At 49.6% G+C, this 19,532-nt stretch overlaps 1 protein-coding gene across 2 annotated transcripts; it reads right to left on the reverse strand.

Moving 5' to 3' along the window:
- Window positions 1-4,595: 4,595 nt before the first annotated feature.
- AQP7 (aquaporin 7) lies at window positions 4,596-19,184 on the reverse strand. Of its 2 annotated transcripts, XM_006143103.3 has the most exons (8): window positions 19,102-19,184; window positions 17,972-18,022; window positions 12,930-13,047; window positions 6,498-6,627; window positions 5,935-6,072; window positions 5,672-5,790; window positions 5,260-5,477; window positions 4,596-4,926 (listed from the first exon to the last, which is right to left on the reverse strand). In XM_006143103.3, exons 2-8 carry the CDS (start codon window positions 17,995-17,997, stop codon window positions 4,650-4,652), a joined length of 1,026 nt encoding a protein of 341 aa, XP_006143165.1. In that variant the 5' UTR covers window positions 17,998-18,022; window positions 19,102-19,184; the 3' UTR covers window positions 4,596-4,649. The 2 variants fall into 2 exon arrangements, with proteins under 2 accessions (XP_006143165.1, XP_027625609.1); XM_027769808.1 differs by lacking the exons at window positions 17,972-18,022; window positions 19,102-19,184 and adding an exon at window positions 16,285-16,299.
- Between the last annotated feature and the right edge of the window lie 348 nt (window positions 19,185-19,532).

The following is a 19,532-nucleotide window of genomic DNA, read 5'->3' on the forward strand; positions in this document are numbered from 1 at the left end:
GCTGCTGAGCCCAGGACTCAAACTGCGGTCAACTACATGGGAGTCCAGAGATGTAACCATTACACCATCTGCCGATCCCTGGAAAATAGTTTTATTATAAAGATAGGTATGCCCAAAGAATATATTACTTCTTGCTTATTTTGCAGCTGTAAAACTGGTGTCACGCTTTTTATAATATTAGTTTGTTTTTATTTTTTGCCAGAAGGCACGAACAAGCACTTGCCAGAAAAACAGAGAGAAAGAGAGAAGAGAAATAATCTCTCCCCACCCCATGGAACATGGTCATTTTCCAATCTTTTTTTCTCCATCTCTCCCTCCTTTCAGGACTCGGGGCACACACATGCACACACACTCAGTGTGTTTCTCAAGCCACCAGGTTCTGGGACTCATGCCACAGGATCCATCTTGTGGAAATCTGGCTGCCTTTCCACCAGGTCATAGAGCCAACTCCTGTATTGCATTTTACATCTCCAGATTTTCTCCATGTTGTCGTAGGGTGTGTTGTGCCTGAATTCTCAGTCATATGGCATTCTGGCTCACTCCCTCAGCCATTTAGATGAGGTCAGAGAAGTTAGAAGTGGGTGAACTGAGGCCATGCTCAGGGGAAAAGTGAGGCTAAAAGTGAGGTGAGGGTGGGACCAGTAATTAGCATAATGGTTGTCACTGGACTTCCACGTAGTCAACCACGGTTCGAGTCCCGGACCCAGTGGCTTAAAACTCACTCCGGGCACATGTGCGTGCGTGCCCAAGATTCCGAGAGGAGAATGGAGGAGAAGAGATTGCAGCATGGCCATCCTCCCTGGGGGGGTGATTTCTCGCTTTCTGTCTCTCTGTCTGGCGAGCGCACACGCCCTATAGCAAAAACTTCTCAAAAAAAAAGGTGAGGTGAGGGAGGTCTCTACAGGAGAGAGTTGTGTGGCATTCTGTGATGGTACAGCTATGTGTGCGTCTGCTCCCCTGTATGTTTCCAGTGCCTGCTGACCATCTACCTTGTACCCTGCTCCCTTACCCTCCTTTCACTATTCTACCACCCAGCCTCGTCTACAAAGCTGTGACTGCTGAATCTGTCTTTAGCTCTCTTCTGAGCTCCAGACCATGTAAAAGGCTTAACTGCAAGTGTTTATTGAGCACTCACTCTTGCCAGGCACTATTCTCAGCACATTACAAGTTTTAGCACATTTAATATTCACAGCAACACAAATGTAGTAATTTTTTTATAGAGAGATTTTTGCTATAGGGTATATGTGCTTGCCAGAGACACAGAAAGCAAGAAATAATCCCCCTCCCCAAGGGATGACCACACTGCAATCCCTTCTCCATTTTCCTCTTAGGATTTTGGGTATGCACGCACAAACATCTTGTGTGAGTTTCAAGCCACTGGATCTGAGACTCAAACCACGGTCAACCACATGGGAGTCAGGTGCCTTAACTACCTGCTGGCCCAGTAGTAATATTTTTATCCTTATTTTTCAAATGAGAAGACTAAGGTCCAGAAAGGTTGAATGACTTGTCAAAGGCTGCATACCTCTTACTCACCAAGTCCCATAGGCAACTTGAACTTGGCATGTCCATGATACAACATATCACTTCACTCTTAATAGGGACATCCTAGTCCCTTACACTCACTCTGGAAACTGGAAGTCATCTCTGATTCTCCTGCTCCTTTTCCCTAACCAAACCCAAGCCCTGCCAAGTAGAATCCTACCTCTCCTCTCCAGCCCACGGCATTGCCCCTTAGATACCTCGCTGTTCCTCCTATCACATCCTCTGTAGGCCCACCTCCCCCACTTCTAGCACACTGTAGCTCAGGTGGGCTTTTTAAATCCCATCTCACCACGTACCCCACCTCCAGCAGGAAGCCCAGCCTCCCGTGCCCCCTTCCCCTCAAACTATAAAGTGCAGCTTTTAGCCCCAGAAAGGATACCCCTACCCCAACTCTGCTCAGTCTCCTCCTTGGGAAGCCATAAGGCTGGCAGTGAGCTCCACCCTGAGTCCCATGGCCTCCAGTCATCCTACTCTTCACCACTTAGCTCCTTCCTCATAATCAGCTGTTCCTCAAAAAAGGCAGAGACCCAGCCTCATTACCATGCATTCCCAGTGCCTAGAAGAGCCTGCACACAGCAGGTGCTCAATAATTGTTGAACAGCTAAATGCACAATTGATAACAGGAACCATGGGTGATGTTGTCATCTTCCTCCTCTTTCTCCCTCCTCTTCCTCCTCCTCTTCCTTCCTTCTCCTCCTCCTTTTTATATTCATGAAAGAACACATACAGGAAAGAGAGAGACAGGCACCCTTGACAGGGTCTCATCACAGTACAACCTTTTCCACCACCTTCCAGCTCATCAGAATCTTGGGTACACATGCACCCAGCATGTATTCAGGTCAACTGGGGATCCAAAGCCAGACATGCGGCTTCCAGCACTGCAGTTCAGTACAATACTGCCTGTGCCTCCAGGCTGGACCAATGCTGACTTCTGAGTCCTAGAAACAGGATGGTCCTACCTGGCTCCAGCAGATCCTGGCTCCCCACACCCATCCACCTTTTAGGCCTTTCCCCTTGAGCCCCATGAGGCCTCTCTCTTTACTTTTTGAAGGATTTCCCTGTTTGTATCTTCCTTTCCAACTCTGAGATTTCTTTATGTAGGAGACTGGGGCCCATATGGGAAACATCTCTGGGGGGAGGATTGGGGTATCTCCTCTACTCACCCTGTCTTGGCCAGAGGTAGATGTGGGTGCCAAGAAGAAAGAAGGAGCCCAGCACCTTATCTGCTTTCAATCTATATCAGGCATTCTCTTTTTCTTTCCTTTTTTTTTTTTTTTTTGAGAGGTTTTCACTATAGGGCGTGTATGCTCGCCAGACAGAGAGAGACATAGAGACAGAAAGCAAGAAATCATCCCCCAGGGGGGATGGTCACGCCGCAATCCCTTCTCCTCCATTCTCCTCTCGGCATCTTGGGCACGCACGCACACGCACCTGGCGTGAGTTTTAAGTCCCCGGCTCCAGAACTGGAACCACAGTCAACTACATGGGAGTCCAGCGACATAGCCATTACACTAACTGCTGGTTCCCTATATCAGGCATTCTCAAGGGAGTGCAAATTAGTTCCTGGAGAATGAAAAAAGCCTTACTCTTTTTGTTGTTGTTGTTGTTGTTGAGATTTTTGCCTTAGTGTATATGCACTCATCCAAGAGAGAGAAGGACAGAGACAGTGAGAGGAAAAGTGAGAAATCACCACCCCCAGGGGGGAAGGTCACACAGCAATTTCTTCTTCTCCATTCTCCTCCCAGGATATTAGATATGCATGCAAACACACCCAGCATGAGTCTCAAGCCACCAGGTCTGGGACTCGAACCATAGTTAACCATATGGGAGTCCAGCGACAAAACTGCTATAGTATCTGCTGATCCCAAGCCTTACTCTAGTAATGTATAAATCATGGATGTACATACAGTATGTAAGCAGGTATATAATATATCTATGGCATTAAAATATCAGATGATTAAGAAATAAAAGTGTCTTAGGACAGCTGTTGGTCTGGTGGTTAAGGCAGCTGGATCATACATGACCAACTGCACAGTTTGAGTCTCAGACCTGGCAACTTGAGATACACACTGGGCTAGGCAGATATGTATGTGTGCCCAAAATCCCGAGAGAAGAATTGCGGTATTGCCAGCTCCCTAGGTGATGTTTTCTCTGTCCAGCAAGCACACTATAGCAAAAACTTAAGAAAGAAAGAAAGAAAGAAAGAAAGAAAGAAAGAAAGAAAGAAAGAAAGAAAGAAAGAAAGAAAGGAAGGAAGGAAGGAAGGAAGGAAGGAAGGAAGAAAGAAAAGAAAAGAAAAGAAGGAAAAGTGTCTAAAAAGTTGCCAAATGGGACCAGCAGATGGCGTAATGGTAATCAACCACGGTTCTAGTACCAGACCCAGCAGATTAAAGCTCACACCCAGTGCATGTGCATGCATGCTCAAAATCCCTGAAGGAGAATAGAAGAGAAGGGATTACAACATGGCCATCTGGTGGATGATTTCTTGCTGTCTCTTCTGTTTTTCTCTGTCTCTCTGGAGAGTGCCCCTATAGCAAAAATCTCTACAAAAAAAAAAGGAGGAGGAAGAGGAGAAGGAGGAGGAGGAGAAAAAAGCTGCCAAAGAGGGCACTAATGAAAAAAAAGAAGAGAAATTCTGTTCTACATTTTTGAGCCTTGCTTTGTCTCGTCCAAGAACTAGCCAGGAATGGAGAAAAGAAAGATATAGAAGATGGCCTAGAGTCCTGTCCTAGGATACCCTCTAAGTGTCCCTCAAAGTGACTGATCACTGGCTAGCTCTGGTCTTTTCCTTAAACCACCCTCTTTCCCCTGGACCTGAAAGTTCACTATTCTGTGTCTGGAATCCTGTCATCTCACCCTGTTACTACTGAGGCCATAGGTCGGCTCATTCCCATTCCACTCAAGGGGCACCCCAGCTCTCAGGCCTTGAGCAAGTTAAAGCCTCTCAACTCTGTGTTCCAGTCTTGGGCTAAGACATAACCCTGGAACTCCTGGAAGAACCCAGCAGGGAGACCCAACCATAGGAGGCCTCCAATAAATGGATGTGCTTCTGTGGGTTAAGATTTCTTTATTGGAGTAGGGATGGAGTCACAAAAAATCTCTACCTAAAAGTGCATGGATTCGGTTAAAGGTGGGACAGGCTGGACTGACGATCTGTTAGTGGGAGTCACAGAGACGAGGGTGAGGGAAGAGCTCAGGGATGGCTGAGGGCCAGTCTTGGACAATGCAGTTATCCTGTGGTCCTCACACGCTGTGGGGTCCTCCAATCCCTGGGGCTTTACTGGCACGCTGGGGCTAATGAAGACCAGGTAGATGACACCACCAATGTAAGCACCGAGGAGTGGCGCCACCACTGGCACCCACCACCAGTTTTCTCCGGCCCTGCAGGCAAAAAGCAGAGGCATGCTGAGTGGGGCAGTGCCCAGGACAGCACCCACATCTACCTCTGGCTAAGACAGGGTGAGTAGAGGAGATACCCCCATCCTCCCCCCAGAGATGTCACCCATATGGACCCCAGACAGCCTCAGCCTGCTTCGGTCAAGGAGCAGGATCTGCATCATACTTGTCTAGGGACACTAGGACCCACTCCTGCCCCCCAGGCCACCTGAGTGCCCTGCAGGAATCCCCTGTCCTGCTCCTCATATCCCCTATGCCCTCTCCACATGCAGGGGACCACTGAAAACTACAGGTATAGTGTCTGGGTAGAGGCTGTACCTGAACACCTGTATGCCCCAGCCGGCAATGAAAGTGAAGACACGGGGAGGCAGGTCCCGGGATGGGTTGATCGCGTATCCTGTGTTCATGCCTAGGGACATCCCAATGGTGACAACAAGGACGCCAATCACCAGGGCCTCTGTCCCATGCAGTGCTGGGTTGTTCTCTTGGTCCGTGATGGCAAAGAGACACAGCTGGAGCACACCCGTCGCGAACACCTGGGGATCAGATGCCATGTTAGCCCAGGGCCTCAACAGTACCCCAGCCACAGGGCCTCGCCAGTGCCTGGATCCAAACATGTCTCAGTACAGTCCCCATCCAGAGCTCTTGTCCTCTATCTTGAGGGTCTCCCTGCTGGCTCCCTCCTGAGGGGTGGAGGGCTTGGGGAAGACACCTGCTCAGGATCACTGACCTCATTCAGGAAGCCCCACCACAATGTCATGTAGTCCGGAAGGTAGGTGGCAAAAATGCCAGCAGTAGCTGTGGGACCAGTCACTGTCAGCTGTCCACCCGTGAAGTGAAGAATGGCCTCTGTGGAGACACAAAGTAAGTGTGAACCTGCTCACAGCTAAGCTCTACTGGGGCCCAGAAACGAGTGGAGACCAGAACACTGAGGTCCCATCTGCCCATGTCTCAGAGGTGAAGGCTGTGGCTGGAGCTGGGCCGAATACTCACTGTAGAAGAGGCAGTAGATGGTGGCAGCAGCTGTGAAGGAGCCGAGGAACTGACCCAGCACGTACACAGGAAACTTCCTCCAGGACATACGGCCTAGTGCACAGTTGGTGAAGGTCACGGCTGCATTTATGTGGGCCCCTGTGAGAAGGGGGCCAGTGTGTCAGGGAGTAAGAGCAGAAACAACAATAACAAATAATACCGAGAGCAACAATAATAAGTGATATTAGTGTTTATGGAGAGTGTTGTCTGACAAGAGCTCTCTCATGTAACTCTCCTAACAACCCCACAAGGCAGGAACCACCATCTCCATTTCACCATCAAGGAAAGAGGAACAGAGAAGATACATAACTTGCCTAAGATGAGCCACCTAGTAAAAATGATAGGTCACAGGGCCCCAAGAAGAGTCTAGGACAGACACAGTCAGAGGCAAGGGGTTCAGAGGTGTTCTCCCCCTAGGTGGCCAGTAAGGGGAAGGCGCTGGCTGTGTCAGAGACGAGGCTGGCTGGAGGTGGGCAAGAAAGAGCCTGGCTTTGCCAGACCAGGCAAGACCTGGGCTCACTCACCAGAGATTTTGCCTGCCACGTGCACTCCTATGGTGACTCCGAAGCCAAAACTCAAGTTGACACTGAGGAAGCTCCCGAGGAGTTTTTTACTTCCTAGAACCATATGGGCTGTGGCACCGAGGCCAAACACCTGCGAGGAAGGGCCTCTAAGGGGCTGGCAGCCCAGAAGCCCTACTTTCAGAGGAGGACTCAGAGCCCAGGACCATCCCCTTTCTCCAATGCCCTGGGCCTCCCCAGCATTGCCCTTAAAGCCGCTCTGCCAAGACCTTTTCCTCCAGTGCCTTCCCTCCTCAGCACCAATCCTCTCCAGCCCGTCAAGACCAGTGAGTGGCAGGGTCAAGCCTCTCATAACACATATCTGGGTACCTCGACCCCAAGTGCCCTGAAATTCAAGGGGAGGCAGGGCTACAAGGAGGAGTGGTATGGATTGCACCCCGGAGCCTCTCCCACTTTCTTCAGCCTGCAAGCCTGAAGAAAGTTTCTTCAAGGGATCTTCAAGCCCCAGGCCTAGACTCTTCCAGGAACACCCCCCAACACATACACACCCCACTCCTGGAAGCCAATGGAGTTCTAACTCTCTTGCCCACAACTCCATTTCCATTGCCCTCGGATGTCATTCCTGAATGTTCACTAACCCACTCCTAACCACTGGATCTCAGATGACCTCCACCTTCACAGGGGAAACAGAGACCACAGATCGCTCTCAGTCTACCTTATCTGTCAGCTCTGGTTCAGTGCCTGTTCTCTCTCTGTGTCCCAGCTAAACCCTACTGTGCTCCTGGAAATGAGTGTTCATGCTAAGGGACACCCCAATGGTGACAATAAGGATGCCAGTCACCAGGGCCTCTGTCCTATCCTCTATGCATTGAGGTCTCCCTCATGCCTGCACCTTCAACCCTCCTCCTTGACTGGTAGGCTCAGTCTCTTCCTTCCTTCCAAAGCTTCTTACCTCAGCCCAGCCTCCCTCCCTAGCCGTGGGCTCCTGTACACTCTCCCCTGTTCCTGTCAGGCTCCAGGAAAGAGCCCCCTGGCTGACTCCTTTGTCCTTTCCTCAATCTGACTTCTGCTTCCACCTGTCAGAGACACCAACGTCCTCCACACAGGTTGTAATTTTATTTGGATAGCTTGGCTTTACAGACCAGAAGTTTCAGCTTCTCTTTATTTATTTATTTTGTTATAGGGTACTTTTTCTCACCAGAGACAGACAGACAGAGGGAGAGAGAGAGAGAGAAATCACCCCCTAAGGACATAACCACACCACAGTCCCTTCTCTTCCACTCTCCTCTCAGAATTTTGGCCATGCACACACATACACACCCAGTGTGTTTTTCGAGCTGCTGGGTCTGGAACTCGAACTGTGCAGTTGGCCATGTGGGATCCAGCTGCCTTTACCACCACACCACCTGGCTGAGCCAAGAAATTTCAGCTACTCTTGAAGAATCCAAAGCTCAGTCAAGGCTGACTTGCATTCCACTCACCGTGGCAAACAGCTGGCTGGAGTGTGGCAGCTATGCCCTTGCCCAGATGGGCACTCTGCAGTGAGCCACAGTCCCTCCCACCATGACTTGACTCTCTCTTGCGCCCTGAAGCACGTGAGTTCACAACCTTTGCCCTATGGCTCCTGTTAAAGCTGGTTCCCAGAGCCCTGATGATTCAGCTCTTCCCCTCCCTGGCCAGTGAATATGTCCCAGCCCATCAAAACTCCTCTAACAAGCCAGGACGCTCAGAAGATAGATAACACCCTTGAAGGCTGCAAAGTGGACTAGTCCACTTCCCTCATCCTAGTCCAAATAAATCGGCCTAAGGTCACACTAGCATTTTTGGCAACTCCTTTGTCCTTTCCTCAATCTGACTTCTGCTTCCACCTGTCAGAGACACCAACGTCCTCCACACAGGTTGTAATTTTATTTGGATAGCTTGGCTTTACAGACCAGAAGTTTCAGCTTCTCTTTATTTATTTATTTTGTTATAGGGTACTTTTTCTCACCAGAGACAGACAGACAGAGGGAGAGAGAGAGAGAGAGAAATCACCCCCTAAGGACATAACCACACCACAGTCCCTTCTCTTCCACTCTCCTCTCAGAATTTTGGCCATGCACACACATACACACCCAGTGTGTTTTTCGAGCTGCTGGGTCTGGAACTCGAACTGTGCAGTTGGCCATGTGGGATCCAGCTGCCTTTACCACCACACCACCTGGCTGAGCCAAGAAATTTCAGCTACTCTTGAAGAATCCAAAGCTCAGTCAAGGCTGACTTGCATTCCACTCACCGTGGCAAACAGCTGGCTGGAGTGTGGCAGCTATGCCCTTGCCCAGATGGGCACTCTGCAGTGAGCCACAGTCCCTCCCACCATGACTTGACTCTCTCTTGCGCCCTGAAGCACGTGAGTTCACAACCTTTGCCCTATGGCTCCTGTTAAAGCTGGTTCCCAGAGCCCTGATGATTCAGCTCTTCCCCTCCCTGGCCAGTGAATATGTCCCAGCCCATCAAAACTCCTCTAACAAGCCAGGACGCTCAGAAGATAGATAACACCCTTGAAGGCTGCAAAGTGGACTAGTCCACTTCCCTCATCCTAGTCCAAATAAATCGGCCTAAGGTCACACTAGCATTTTTGGCAAAACCTTTACCCTGGTGATTCACTGAGCTAATCAACTGAAGAAGCTCCCCCCCTTGCATGGGCTCAGCAACTAAAAATAACAACACAATGTCCCGTATGAGCTTAAATTATCTCACAGAATTATTTTACAAGTGTTATTTCCTTTCAACCCTCATAGCAGATCTGCATAGCAGGTTTCCCCACTCTGTAGATAGGAAACTGAGGCCCAGAAAGGGTGTTTTTTTTTATTGTTTTTAGGTTTTTGACATAGGACACATGTGCTCACCAGAGAGAAACAGGGAGAGGGAAAGTGAGAAATCACCCCCCAGGGGTGATGGCCATGCCACAGTTCCTTCTCCATTCTCCTCTTGGGATCTTGGGCTCGCACACACATGCACCTGTTGTGAGTCTTTTAAGCGGCCAGGTCTGGGACTCAAACTGTGGTACACTACATGGGAGTCCAGCAACGTAACCATTGTGCCGTCTGCTGGTCCCTTATTATTATTATTATTTTTTAATTTGACCAAATAGAGAGAGAAAAGGAAAATGAGAAAGCAAGCTGCCAGGTCTGGACCTCAAGCTACGGTTTGCCTTAACCACTATGCCACCTGCCGGCTCCTGTATTTAATCTTTTGTTGTTGTTGTTGTTGTTAAAGAATCATTTATTTATTTAATTTTATTTGTTAATATTATTTATTTTTGAATTTGACCAGAGAGAGAGAGAGGAAAGGAAAACTAGAAAGCAAGCTAACAGTTCTGGGGCTCGAACTGTGGTCAGCCAAGTGGGAGTCCAGTGCCTTAATCACCACACCACCTGCCAGCCCCCCTCCCCAACTTAGTCTTAACTTAGACTGTGACCTTGGGTAAATGACTTGGTCTCATGAAGCATCAGTTTTCTCATCTATGAGGTGGGAATAATAGTAGTATCTACCTCCCAGGGCAATTGTGAGGATTGGGGAAGATGCTGCATTTAAGGGGCTTAGCATCCCCCTACCTGGTGGTATGCTGGAGGTAATCCATGGTCATCTCAAAACAAGGAGAAAAACCGGTGACAAGTATAAATGCATGTAGGCGGTGCCTGCTTTCCCTAACAGCTCTCAAGGAAGCACTCGCCTACCTCTTGGGTTCCAAGGTTTAACAGCCCTCATGGGGCTGGAATGTCTTGTCATAAATGAATGACTTTGCCCAGGATTAAGGAGGGACAGGGACAGTTTCTATCCTCACAGCCCAGGAGCTGAACCAGGAAGACAAGCAAAGGAAGGGGGGGAGGGGTAGGAGCAGGGAGGAGTGAGTAGCTGGCCGCACTTTTCCTTACACAGACCAACGCGTGCGTACTGCATCTGCCCTGGGTGCTGGTGCTTGACCCTCTTCACACAATGTTCATGTTTACTAACAAGAAAACCAGAGTTCTGAACAGGTAAGATGCTTGTGGAAGGGGCCAGCAGGTGACGTGGTGGTTAAGGTGCTGGACTCCCACATGGCCAACTGCAGTTTGAGTCCTGGACCTGGCAGCTTGCTTTTTCACTTTTTCTCTGTCTTTCTCTCTCTAGTGAATACACGTGCCTTATAGCAAATTAAGAAATAATGATGGGGACCAGCAGTTAGCGTAATAGCTGTGTCGCTGGACTCCCATGTAGTCGACCGTGGTTCGAGTGCTGGACCCGGTGGCTTAAACTCATGGTGGGCACGTGTGCGTGCGTGCCCAAGATCCCAAGAGGAGAATGGAGGAAAAGGGGTTGCAGTGTGGCCATCCCCCCGAGAGGTGATCTCTCACTTTCTGTCTCTCGGTCTCTTATTGGCGAGTGCATGTGCCCTATAGCAAAAACCTTTCAAAAAAAAAAAAAGAAATACTGATAATGATGATAAATTTAATTAAATAAATCCTTTGTTTTAAAAAAAATAATTACTTTATTTATTTATTTATTTTTAATTTTAGAGAAGAGAGAAGGAATATGAGAAAGCAAGTTGCCAGGTCTGGGGCTCGTGGTTTAGCCATATGAGAGTTCAGCACCTTTAACCACCACGCCACCTGCCGGCCCCAAATTAAATAAATCTTTAAAAAAAAAAAAAAAAAGATTATGGGGCTGGCAGATGGCATGGTGGTTAAGGGCACTGGATTCTCACATGGCCGACTGTGGTTCGAGTCCTAGACCTGGCACTTTCCTTTCTCACTTTCCCTGTCTGTCTCCCTCTCTATCAGTTCAAATTAAATAATAATAATTTTTTTTGAAAGATACTTGTGGAAGGTCATCACACAACTAGAAGATACTATAACTAAAATCCAAACCCAATTCCAAAGCCCAGGAAGATCTAATTCCACACAGGTAATAACTTAGAAGAAAGGCTCTGAGTTAGGGAGACACTTGCTCAGGACCTGCTGGTGACTGAGTGGCAGGGTCAGGATTAGAACTCAGGTATCCAGAGTCCCTCCACCCTTGGACTCTGTGGGTCCCACCTACCATCTCCTACATTGTGACCCAGTGCTCTTAAACACACACAGGGCTATCACATACACACACATGCACGACCACAGTTACACTCATTTGTACAACCACACATGCACCTACACACAGCCACAGTTATGATAATATGTACAACTGCGTGCATGCACACACACACACACACACACACACAGCTGTTCTCACCTCCATTCCATATGGTGTGCTCCAACCACCTGTACTTCCCTTTACAGAGGCTGCCCCCTCTTTTCTTGGACCTGGCCCCTCCATAAGATGAACAAGCATGAGTACAGGTTCTGTTAGGAGCAGAGGCTCTCTGGGGTAAGTGGCAGGGCTGAAGCAGGGCAAAAGAGAAACCTCCATCTCACCTGCAATCTGGTTTCTGTCCCTAATCACACACTGAAGCAGAGCCCTTGTCCAGGTCGCCATGACCTCTGTGTTGCCAAACCCTTGCCAGCACCCACCTTGTCTGGCCACACTGCTACCTATGCCCACCTGTGGAATAGCTGCACCCCTTCTGTATCATGGCCCTATCAGGTTCTCCTCCCCACCTCCCGCTCCACTCCTTTCCAGGGTCCTTTGTGTGTTCCTTTTTATTTCTCAGGGCTGTCCTCAGTATATTTTTTTCTCTCTGGACGATTTTTATAACTGACCATCCAAACTCTGAAAAACATCAACTCTTCTCTTTCATCTCAAGCCTCTTCTTGAGTTCCAGATCCCAGGTTTAACTGTCTTCTGGATTTCTCCACTGGCGTCTCATCCAATCACGACCAAAGCAACCTTACCTCTTGTGCTGTGCTGGGAGAATGGCCCATCAGCACCTACCCCATATCTATTGCTTTTAAAGTCTCCTTGATTCCATATTCAACAACTTCTCAAACGTGCTTTCTTCTCTATCCCCAGACCTGTCCCCACTCTCTCTTTTCTCCTGGGTCACTACAACAACATTTAAGAGGCTCCCCTTCCTCTAGCCTTACTTATCCTGCTTAGGCTCCACACTAAATCTGATTCCAATCATACCACTCCCCTTCTTGATAACCTTCCATGTCTCCCCATTGCCCTCAGGATTATTACTCAAAGCCTCACATTGAAGGTTTTCTTCTATCTCTCTACTCTTGTTTTCTTTTCTCCTGCTCCAGCCATGCCCTCTGGGTCCCTGGCCAATGGCTTCATTCTACCCCTACATATTATGAGCCCTTTCTGCCCCAAGACTCGGTGAGAAAGGCCCCTCCCCTTACTTCCCTCTGCTTCTTCCCCAAACTCCCAGCTCAGAGGCAGGGGACTGGATGATGTGATCCATGGGGTCAGTGGTAGGGAGGGGTCATGGACTCCCCTTGTGGAACTCCACCCACCCCAGGCCACCCACCCACTCACCATCATGATATATGTGCCCATGAACTCAGCCAGGAACTCTCGTACCATCTTCTGCCGCAGCATGGCATGTATCCTCCTTATCCCGGACCAGGAGACCATCCTGGAGCAGGAGGTGGACCTGAAGCAGCAGCCAGAGGCCATGGGTAGAAAGGATACTCAAGTCTGCTTATTGCTCATCTGCCCTTCAACTCATGGCCAAGTTAATGGGTAACCCAGCAGCCTCTCCACACATACCTTCTCTTGCCCAGGGCACTATGACAACTGAGATTGCAGACACCAGACAACCAGAGGGACATAGAGAGGCCAGGTCATCTCCCTTCCTTCTAGTCAGGATTGGACCAGTGAGAGGGGCATGACAGTAAGACCTTGGCAAACAGGGAAGTTGGAGAACTAGAAGTGCCACCTGTGATGTGAGGAGCCTCTGGGGAGGAGCAGGGTGGGAGAGAGCAGCCTAAAAAATAGAGCTCAGTTGTCTGTCTGTCTGGATCCAAGGCTTCAGGTCACAGGCCAGGGTCTGGCAACAGTGAGGTACTCTGCAACCAGAATGGGGTGTGACAAAGTTTGCTGCTGGACTCTACAAATAGCACCAATGTCCAAAACATGCACCAGGATCTACCAAAGATGAAGGAGTCAGCAAAATGTACCAGGCCCTGCAATCAGGTCAACATGAACAAATGTTTATGAGTGAGGGAGTGAGGGAGTGGATGAATGAACAAGAAAGAGGGAGGGAGAAAAGGAGAGACTAGATCTTTCTTCCTGGTATAGACTAGTGGCTAGCACAGTGCTTGGCACATAGGAGGTGTGAAATAGTTGTTCAATAAATCATAACTAGGAAATCTGCCTGGTTTCCCCTCAGATCTTTAGAGCTTCCTACAGAACCTGGCATTTGATAAATATGTTTAGTAAATGCACGGATGGATAGATAGAGAGATGGAAAAGTGAGTTACAGGTCCTAACATCTGTGTTTGGGGAGGTGTAGGACTGAAGTTTGGAGAAGGAAAAGGAGTCTGGAGGATAAAGAGAAAGAAGAGGGGTACAGATACCTCTAAGTGTGGCCTGAATGTTTGTTCAGACTGGTAACCTCCTCTTTGCCACTCCACCCCCACAACCTGACACCAGCCCCTCAGCTACCCTATCCTGACAGAGCAGCATCACTCCTCAGGCTTCCCTAAACCCCTGGCCTCACAGCAGCCGAAAGTAAGCAAAGGGAGTGAGAGAGATTGACCCATGGATTAGAACATCTTCCACTTTTTGGGACCAGCAGTTAGTGTAATGGCTATGTCGCTGGATTTCCATGTAGTTGGCCATGGTTCAAGTCTCAGACCCGGTGACTTAAACCCACACTGGGAGCTCGTGCATGCATGCCCAAGATCCCGAGAGGAGAATGGAGGAGAAGGGATTGTGGTGTGGCCCTTCCCCCTGGGGGGTGATTTCTTGCTTTCTGTCTCTCTGTCTCTGTCTTTCTGGAGAGTGTATGCACCCTATAGCAAAAACCTCCCCCCCCCTCAAAAAAAAGAGCATCTTCCACTTTTCTAACTAAGACCCTATGTTCCTAACTCACCCATTCCTGTCCTTGTTCTGTTCCTTACCACTGGGAAAAAACTCAGGATTATATATTTGGGGATGGAGATGTAGAGTTGCCTCAATAATCCACTGGCTGCTATTCAACTCTCACTCCCAGCATCACAGATGGGGTCCCCTTGCCCCTAGAAGCAGCCTCCTCAGCCCTGAAGAAGAGCCTGTGAATAGCCCAGTGCAGACAAGGACCCAAGAACAGTCCTAAGGAGGTGCCACAGAGGCAGAGAGAGGTGGACAGTGCAGGAAGCCAAGAACACCAAGAGAATGTGGAAACCTGGATTCTTCCCTCTCACCACACAGCGGGCAAGACACAGCCACAAATAACCTCCAACCAGCCAACGAACTAGATTTGCTGACTGCCCACTATGTTCAGGCTCACTGGCATGATCCTAGCCTTAGGGAGAAAAGCAATTACTTAAGCAGAAGTATGATGAGCCTTGCCACAGGAAAGGGCCTAGAGGAGGAGCCGGAGACTCTCACAAAGGAAGGAGGCTGGCCAGGAAAAGGGGCAGTTGGGGAGGAGGGGAAAGTCCAAACCCAGGAATGGCCTGTGCAAAGGCCTGCAGCTATGATGGGATGTGGTGGAATGCAGAGGAATTCTGCACAGATGGGCTGGCCAGAGAGAGGTGTGAAAGTGGCACAAGATAGCAGAGAGGGGTGAGGGTTAGGTGACAGAAGGCCTGCGCCCCACATTAGAGAATCTGAACTTGACCAGAGGGCTGTGGGGCCAGATGGGGGATTTAAGTGGGAGTGCTGTCTCCCCTGTGGAGGCCAGGATGTGGGAAGCGGGAGTGGAGGCCTGGCAAATATGAGGAGGCCTCTCTACTGACAGGCTGAGAGGCGGTAACCTGAGCCAAGAAGGTGGCAGTGAAGATAGCTGGAAGAGCACAATCAAACTGACGGCTCCAGTGTTTGATTAGAGAGATGAGCAGAGAGAGGAGGGTCAGTCATGAGCTCAGATTCTGGCTAGAGCAGAGCAATAACTGATGTGGACACAGGGAGAGAAGCTGCAGGTTTAGGCAAGAGCATGAGGAGGCTCCTTCTGGACTGTGGAGTTCAAGAAGCGTGCTAGACACTTCAGTGCAGATTACCAGTAAAGTAGCAGCAGTCCTAGGTCTTGCTTAGGTATACGCATCAGGGGACCAGCAGATGGTATAATGGTTATGTTACTGGACTCCCACATAGTTGACCACAGTTCAAGACCCAGAGGCTTGAAACTCACACAGGGCACATGTTCCTATGTGCCCAAAATTTTGAGAAGAGAATGGAGGAGAAGGGATTGTGGCATGGCCATCCCCCCTGGTGATGATTTCTCACTTTCTGTCTCTCTTTCTCTCCAGCGAATGCAAAAACCTCTTGAGAAAAAAAAAAAAAGAAATGAGGAGGTCACCAGATCACAGATGGTCTTTTTGAGCCCTCAGTATAGATGAGATAGCTCAAAGGGAGGATATAGAATGAGAAGGGGCATCCCAGAAAGTTAGCTTAAAAACCAAGAAACTAAAAACTAATCAGGTTACATAAGTAAGTTAACCAAGGAACTAGATAGCTAACACCTCACCAACCTTTTGGCTAACTAATCAATCAAGCAATTTAACCAACAATTAGCAGTTATTAACTGATTTAATTATCTGACCAGCAAGTCAACTAAAAATTATCCAACTAACCCCAAACCAACCATTAAACTTGCTAGTTAACACTTATCCATTCAACAAACATTTGTTGAGCATCTTCTTATGACTCAGGCCCCAGAGATACAAAATCGAAATCCAGTCTCTACCCTTGGGTTGCTCTGTAGAGTGGCACCACCACCAGAGGGGAGAAGCCTGGGCTTGCGAGAACTCAGAGGAGGAATGGAGGGTGAGTCCTGAAGAGTTTTGAAGAATAGGCAGGTGGTGGCCTAAGCTGGCAGCGAGGGAATAGTAGTGGAAAGAATGGTGAGAGGTGCACAGTTCTAGACAGTCTAGGGCATTGTGACTAGATATGAGGAACAGGGGAGAAGGGATCTGATTTTTTTTTAATAGGTTTTTGCCATAGGGCATGTACCCTTACCCGAGAGAGACAGAGAGGAGGGTAGTCGAGAAATCACACCCCAGAGGGGATGGCCACACCACAATCCCTTCTACTTTATTATTTTCTTGAGATTTTAGGCATGCATGCATAGGCACCCAGCATGTTTTTCAAACTGACAGTTCCAGGACTCAAACCATGGTCAGCCTTGTGGTTAATCATCATGCCACCTCCTGGCCTGAGAGAGAAGTGTTAAGGACATCATGGCCTTGACTTCTGCCTTGAGCAACTGAGCAGGGGTCCCCTGGGACCAGCATTAGCGTAATGGCTATGATGCTGAACTCCCATGTAGTTGGCCATGGTTCGCATCTTGGACCTCGTGGCTTAAAGTCATGCCGGGCATGTGTGTGTGTGTGTGCCCAAGATCCTGAGAGGAAAATGGAGGAGAAGGGATTGCGGCATGGCCATCCCCCCTGGGGGGTGATTTTTCGCTTTCTGTCTCTCTGGCGAGCGCACCCTATAGCAAAAACCTCTCCAAAAATAAATAAATAAAAGAAGGGGACCCTGACTGAGCCCAGACCATAGGGAGTGCAGGAGGCTGTTTTCAGCTGGGATCAGAGTTGCTTATGGGACACCAATGAGTCTTTGGAAACAGCCTAGGGCCCAAAAGACAGAGACAGGTAAGCTGGGGACAGCGATGTCATCATTACCAAACTATTCATTCTCTTCATCTAAAAATGTGCAAACAGACTGCTCTCATGGTGCTGACGGTAAAGAGATGTAATAAACAAGCCTATTTTCATGTTAGGTGGTAGTAGGGAAAGGGTGTTGAGAGTGCAAAGGTAGAGGTGGGGTAAGACTCCAAACAGGCAGGCAGGGTAAGCCTCACTGAGACACCTTCTCAGTAGGTCCAGCGATGTGAAGGAGGTGAGAGAGTGAGCTGTGTAGACGGCTGTGGGAAGGGCATTATAGGCAGAGGCGTAGTCTCTGAGCCTCACTGAAGAAAGCAGAGGATCTCAGTGTAGCTGGAGTAGGGGCTTGAGGGGCTCCTAGAGGTAAAGGGGACTAGATAGGCAGCTCCTTGGCCATTGAAAAGACTTTGGCTCTTGTTTCAACCCACCGAGCACTGAGCCTGAGGTGGGAGAGGTAGTGAGTTCTGTTACTGAGTGCCACCTACATGGGGGCAATCAGAACCCACTGGCCAGCCCCTTGACCCTCTCCCAGGCCCTTTCGAGCCTCTCCTCACCCCAGGGCCCAGCCTGTGCCGGGCTGTGCTGTGGAGGTTGAGAGATAGATGACAGAGGCCTTTCTTCTGGGGTCTGTAGGCTAGCCGTGCTGGAAGGAGGGGGTCTGGGGTGAGCAGTACCACAAGCAGAGGCTTAGAAAAGGGGGAGGCACCGAGTTGCTCTGAGTGGAGGACAGGAGGCAAGGGTTGGGAAGTAAAGCAGGGTGCTTACCACTTCTGCCTGTCTGCCCGAGCCATAGTTTGTCTTCCAGATTTTTGGGTGCTGTGGAGCCAAGAAGGTCATTAGGGCTAGGGACATAGAACTTGGCCCCACATTCCCATTAGACTTCAGCCTCCCAGGGGAGAAGCCATGGGGTAGCTCTTCCTAGTGCCACCCTCTTAACCCAGCCATGTGGCCAGGGAGGGAGGGGGGAGAGTGTGCCTCAACCAATGGGGAAAGGCCCTGGAGTCACACCTCCTCTACCCGTGCTGGCCTCAGGTCTCTGGTCACCTGGATCAGACCCCTTCAGAGGTCCTTCTGACCTACCAAGTCTGCCACCAGCTTTGGCTTCCCCTCAGTGGTTCCAGCCTCTCTTGTTTGAGTCTATGCCTTTAGCCTAACCTCAACCCTCGCGCTGCTGATTTAAACTGTGAGACCTATCAGGGCCTCTTCCATGTGTAAACACACACGCATGTATGGCCACATGTGTGCACACACGCACACAGAATGAGGCCCTAAAAACTCATTAGTTCATGACCTTACCTCAGAACAAGGTCTATCCTCCCATCTTTCCTAAAACTTCCCCCTTGTACTCCCATGTTTTTCTCAAACTGATAGCATGAAGGTACCCCTTGAGCGTCCTCATCTTGTGTGTCCTCCTTATTCTCTAGCCCAGTTCTCTCTAACTGCAGCACAATTTCACTTCCTCAACTCTGACTGCAGAAACCCTCAACCCTACCCCCAAACCCAGTCCTTTGGAGGCAACCAACCAGCAGGTGGCCCATCTCCGACTTGCATCCCTTCTGTTCTGGCCCAGTGCAGCTGGACTCCGGCCCCAGTCCTCCTCTCAGCCCTATGCTCTGCTGGTAGCCCAGCCCAGTGCATCCTCCTATCTCTGCTCCATGGCTGGTCCTCCCAACAGCCAACTTATAGCATAAGAAGCTGAAACCCAGAGAGAGGCTGTGCTGTTCCCATGTCTTACAGCAACACAGGACTGAACCAGAATAGAAAGTCAGACTGGGGCACCTTCCCCAGACAACCCCACAGTCCCTTCCTCCCTGTATGGTCCCCAGAGAGGGGCCCTTCCAGGCCTGGGCTCTGGAAGACCACACTGTCTCAGCCTTGCCCAGAGTCCTACTCACTGTGCTGAAGTGCCTTATGTTTCTCAGTCTGTCTTGGATCTTCTCAGTTAAAGCAGATCTTGGTTTTATTCTGTGACAGTCCCTACTCAGACTGCACGCCCCACTGGGGCTCTGCCGTTCCTGAGTCCCCAACCTAGAACACGCCTCCCCACACTGCTCCAACTCTTCCAGGGAAGAGGTCAGTAGAGCAGAGGTTTGGCCAGTGCTGTTTGAGTCGAGTCCAGGCACTTGCCCAAAATAGTATCCTTCCCCCTGCTAATGGCGCTACTAACTGTGTGAGTTCTAAGGCAGTCCCTGTAAGGTCGGAGGTTGAGCTCTGCATGGGCCCTCTGGGCCTCACAATCCCAGAGGAAAGGCCAGCCCTTGAAGCCATTCCCTGGGACTGAAGCCTGAGGAAGCCATCACAGGACCCCAGACCTGGAGAAGACTGC

Source organism: Tupaia chinensis, unplaced genomic scaffold, assembly GCF_000334495.1.
Source record: "Tupaia chinensis unplaced genomic scaffold, TupChi_1.0 Scaffold000093_1, whole genome shotgun sequence".
In the NCBI taxonomy this organism is placed as follows: Eukaryota; Metazoa; Chordata; class Mammalia; order Scandentia; family Tupaiidae; genus Tupaia; species Tupaia belangeri.

Coding starts and splice junctions, on each gene's coding strand:
- AQP7 (XM_006143103.3), bottom strand. CDS start 17,997: ATGGCTCGGGCAGACAGGCAGAAGTG. Junction 13,048..17,971: donor CGGGCAGACAGGCAGAAGTG/GTAAGCACCCTG, acceptor CTGCTGCTTCAG/GTCCACCTCCTGCTCCAGGA. Junction 4,927..5,259: donor TGGGGCATACAGGTGTTCAG/GTACAGCCTCTA, acceptor TTTTGCCTGCAG/GGCCGGAGAAAACTGGTGGT.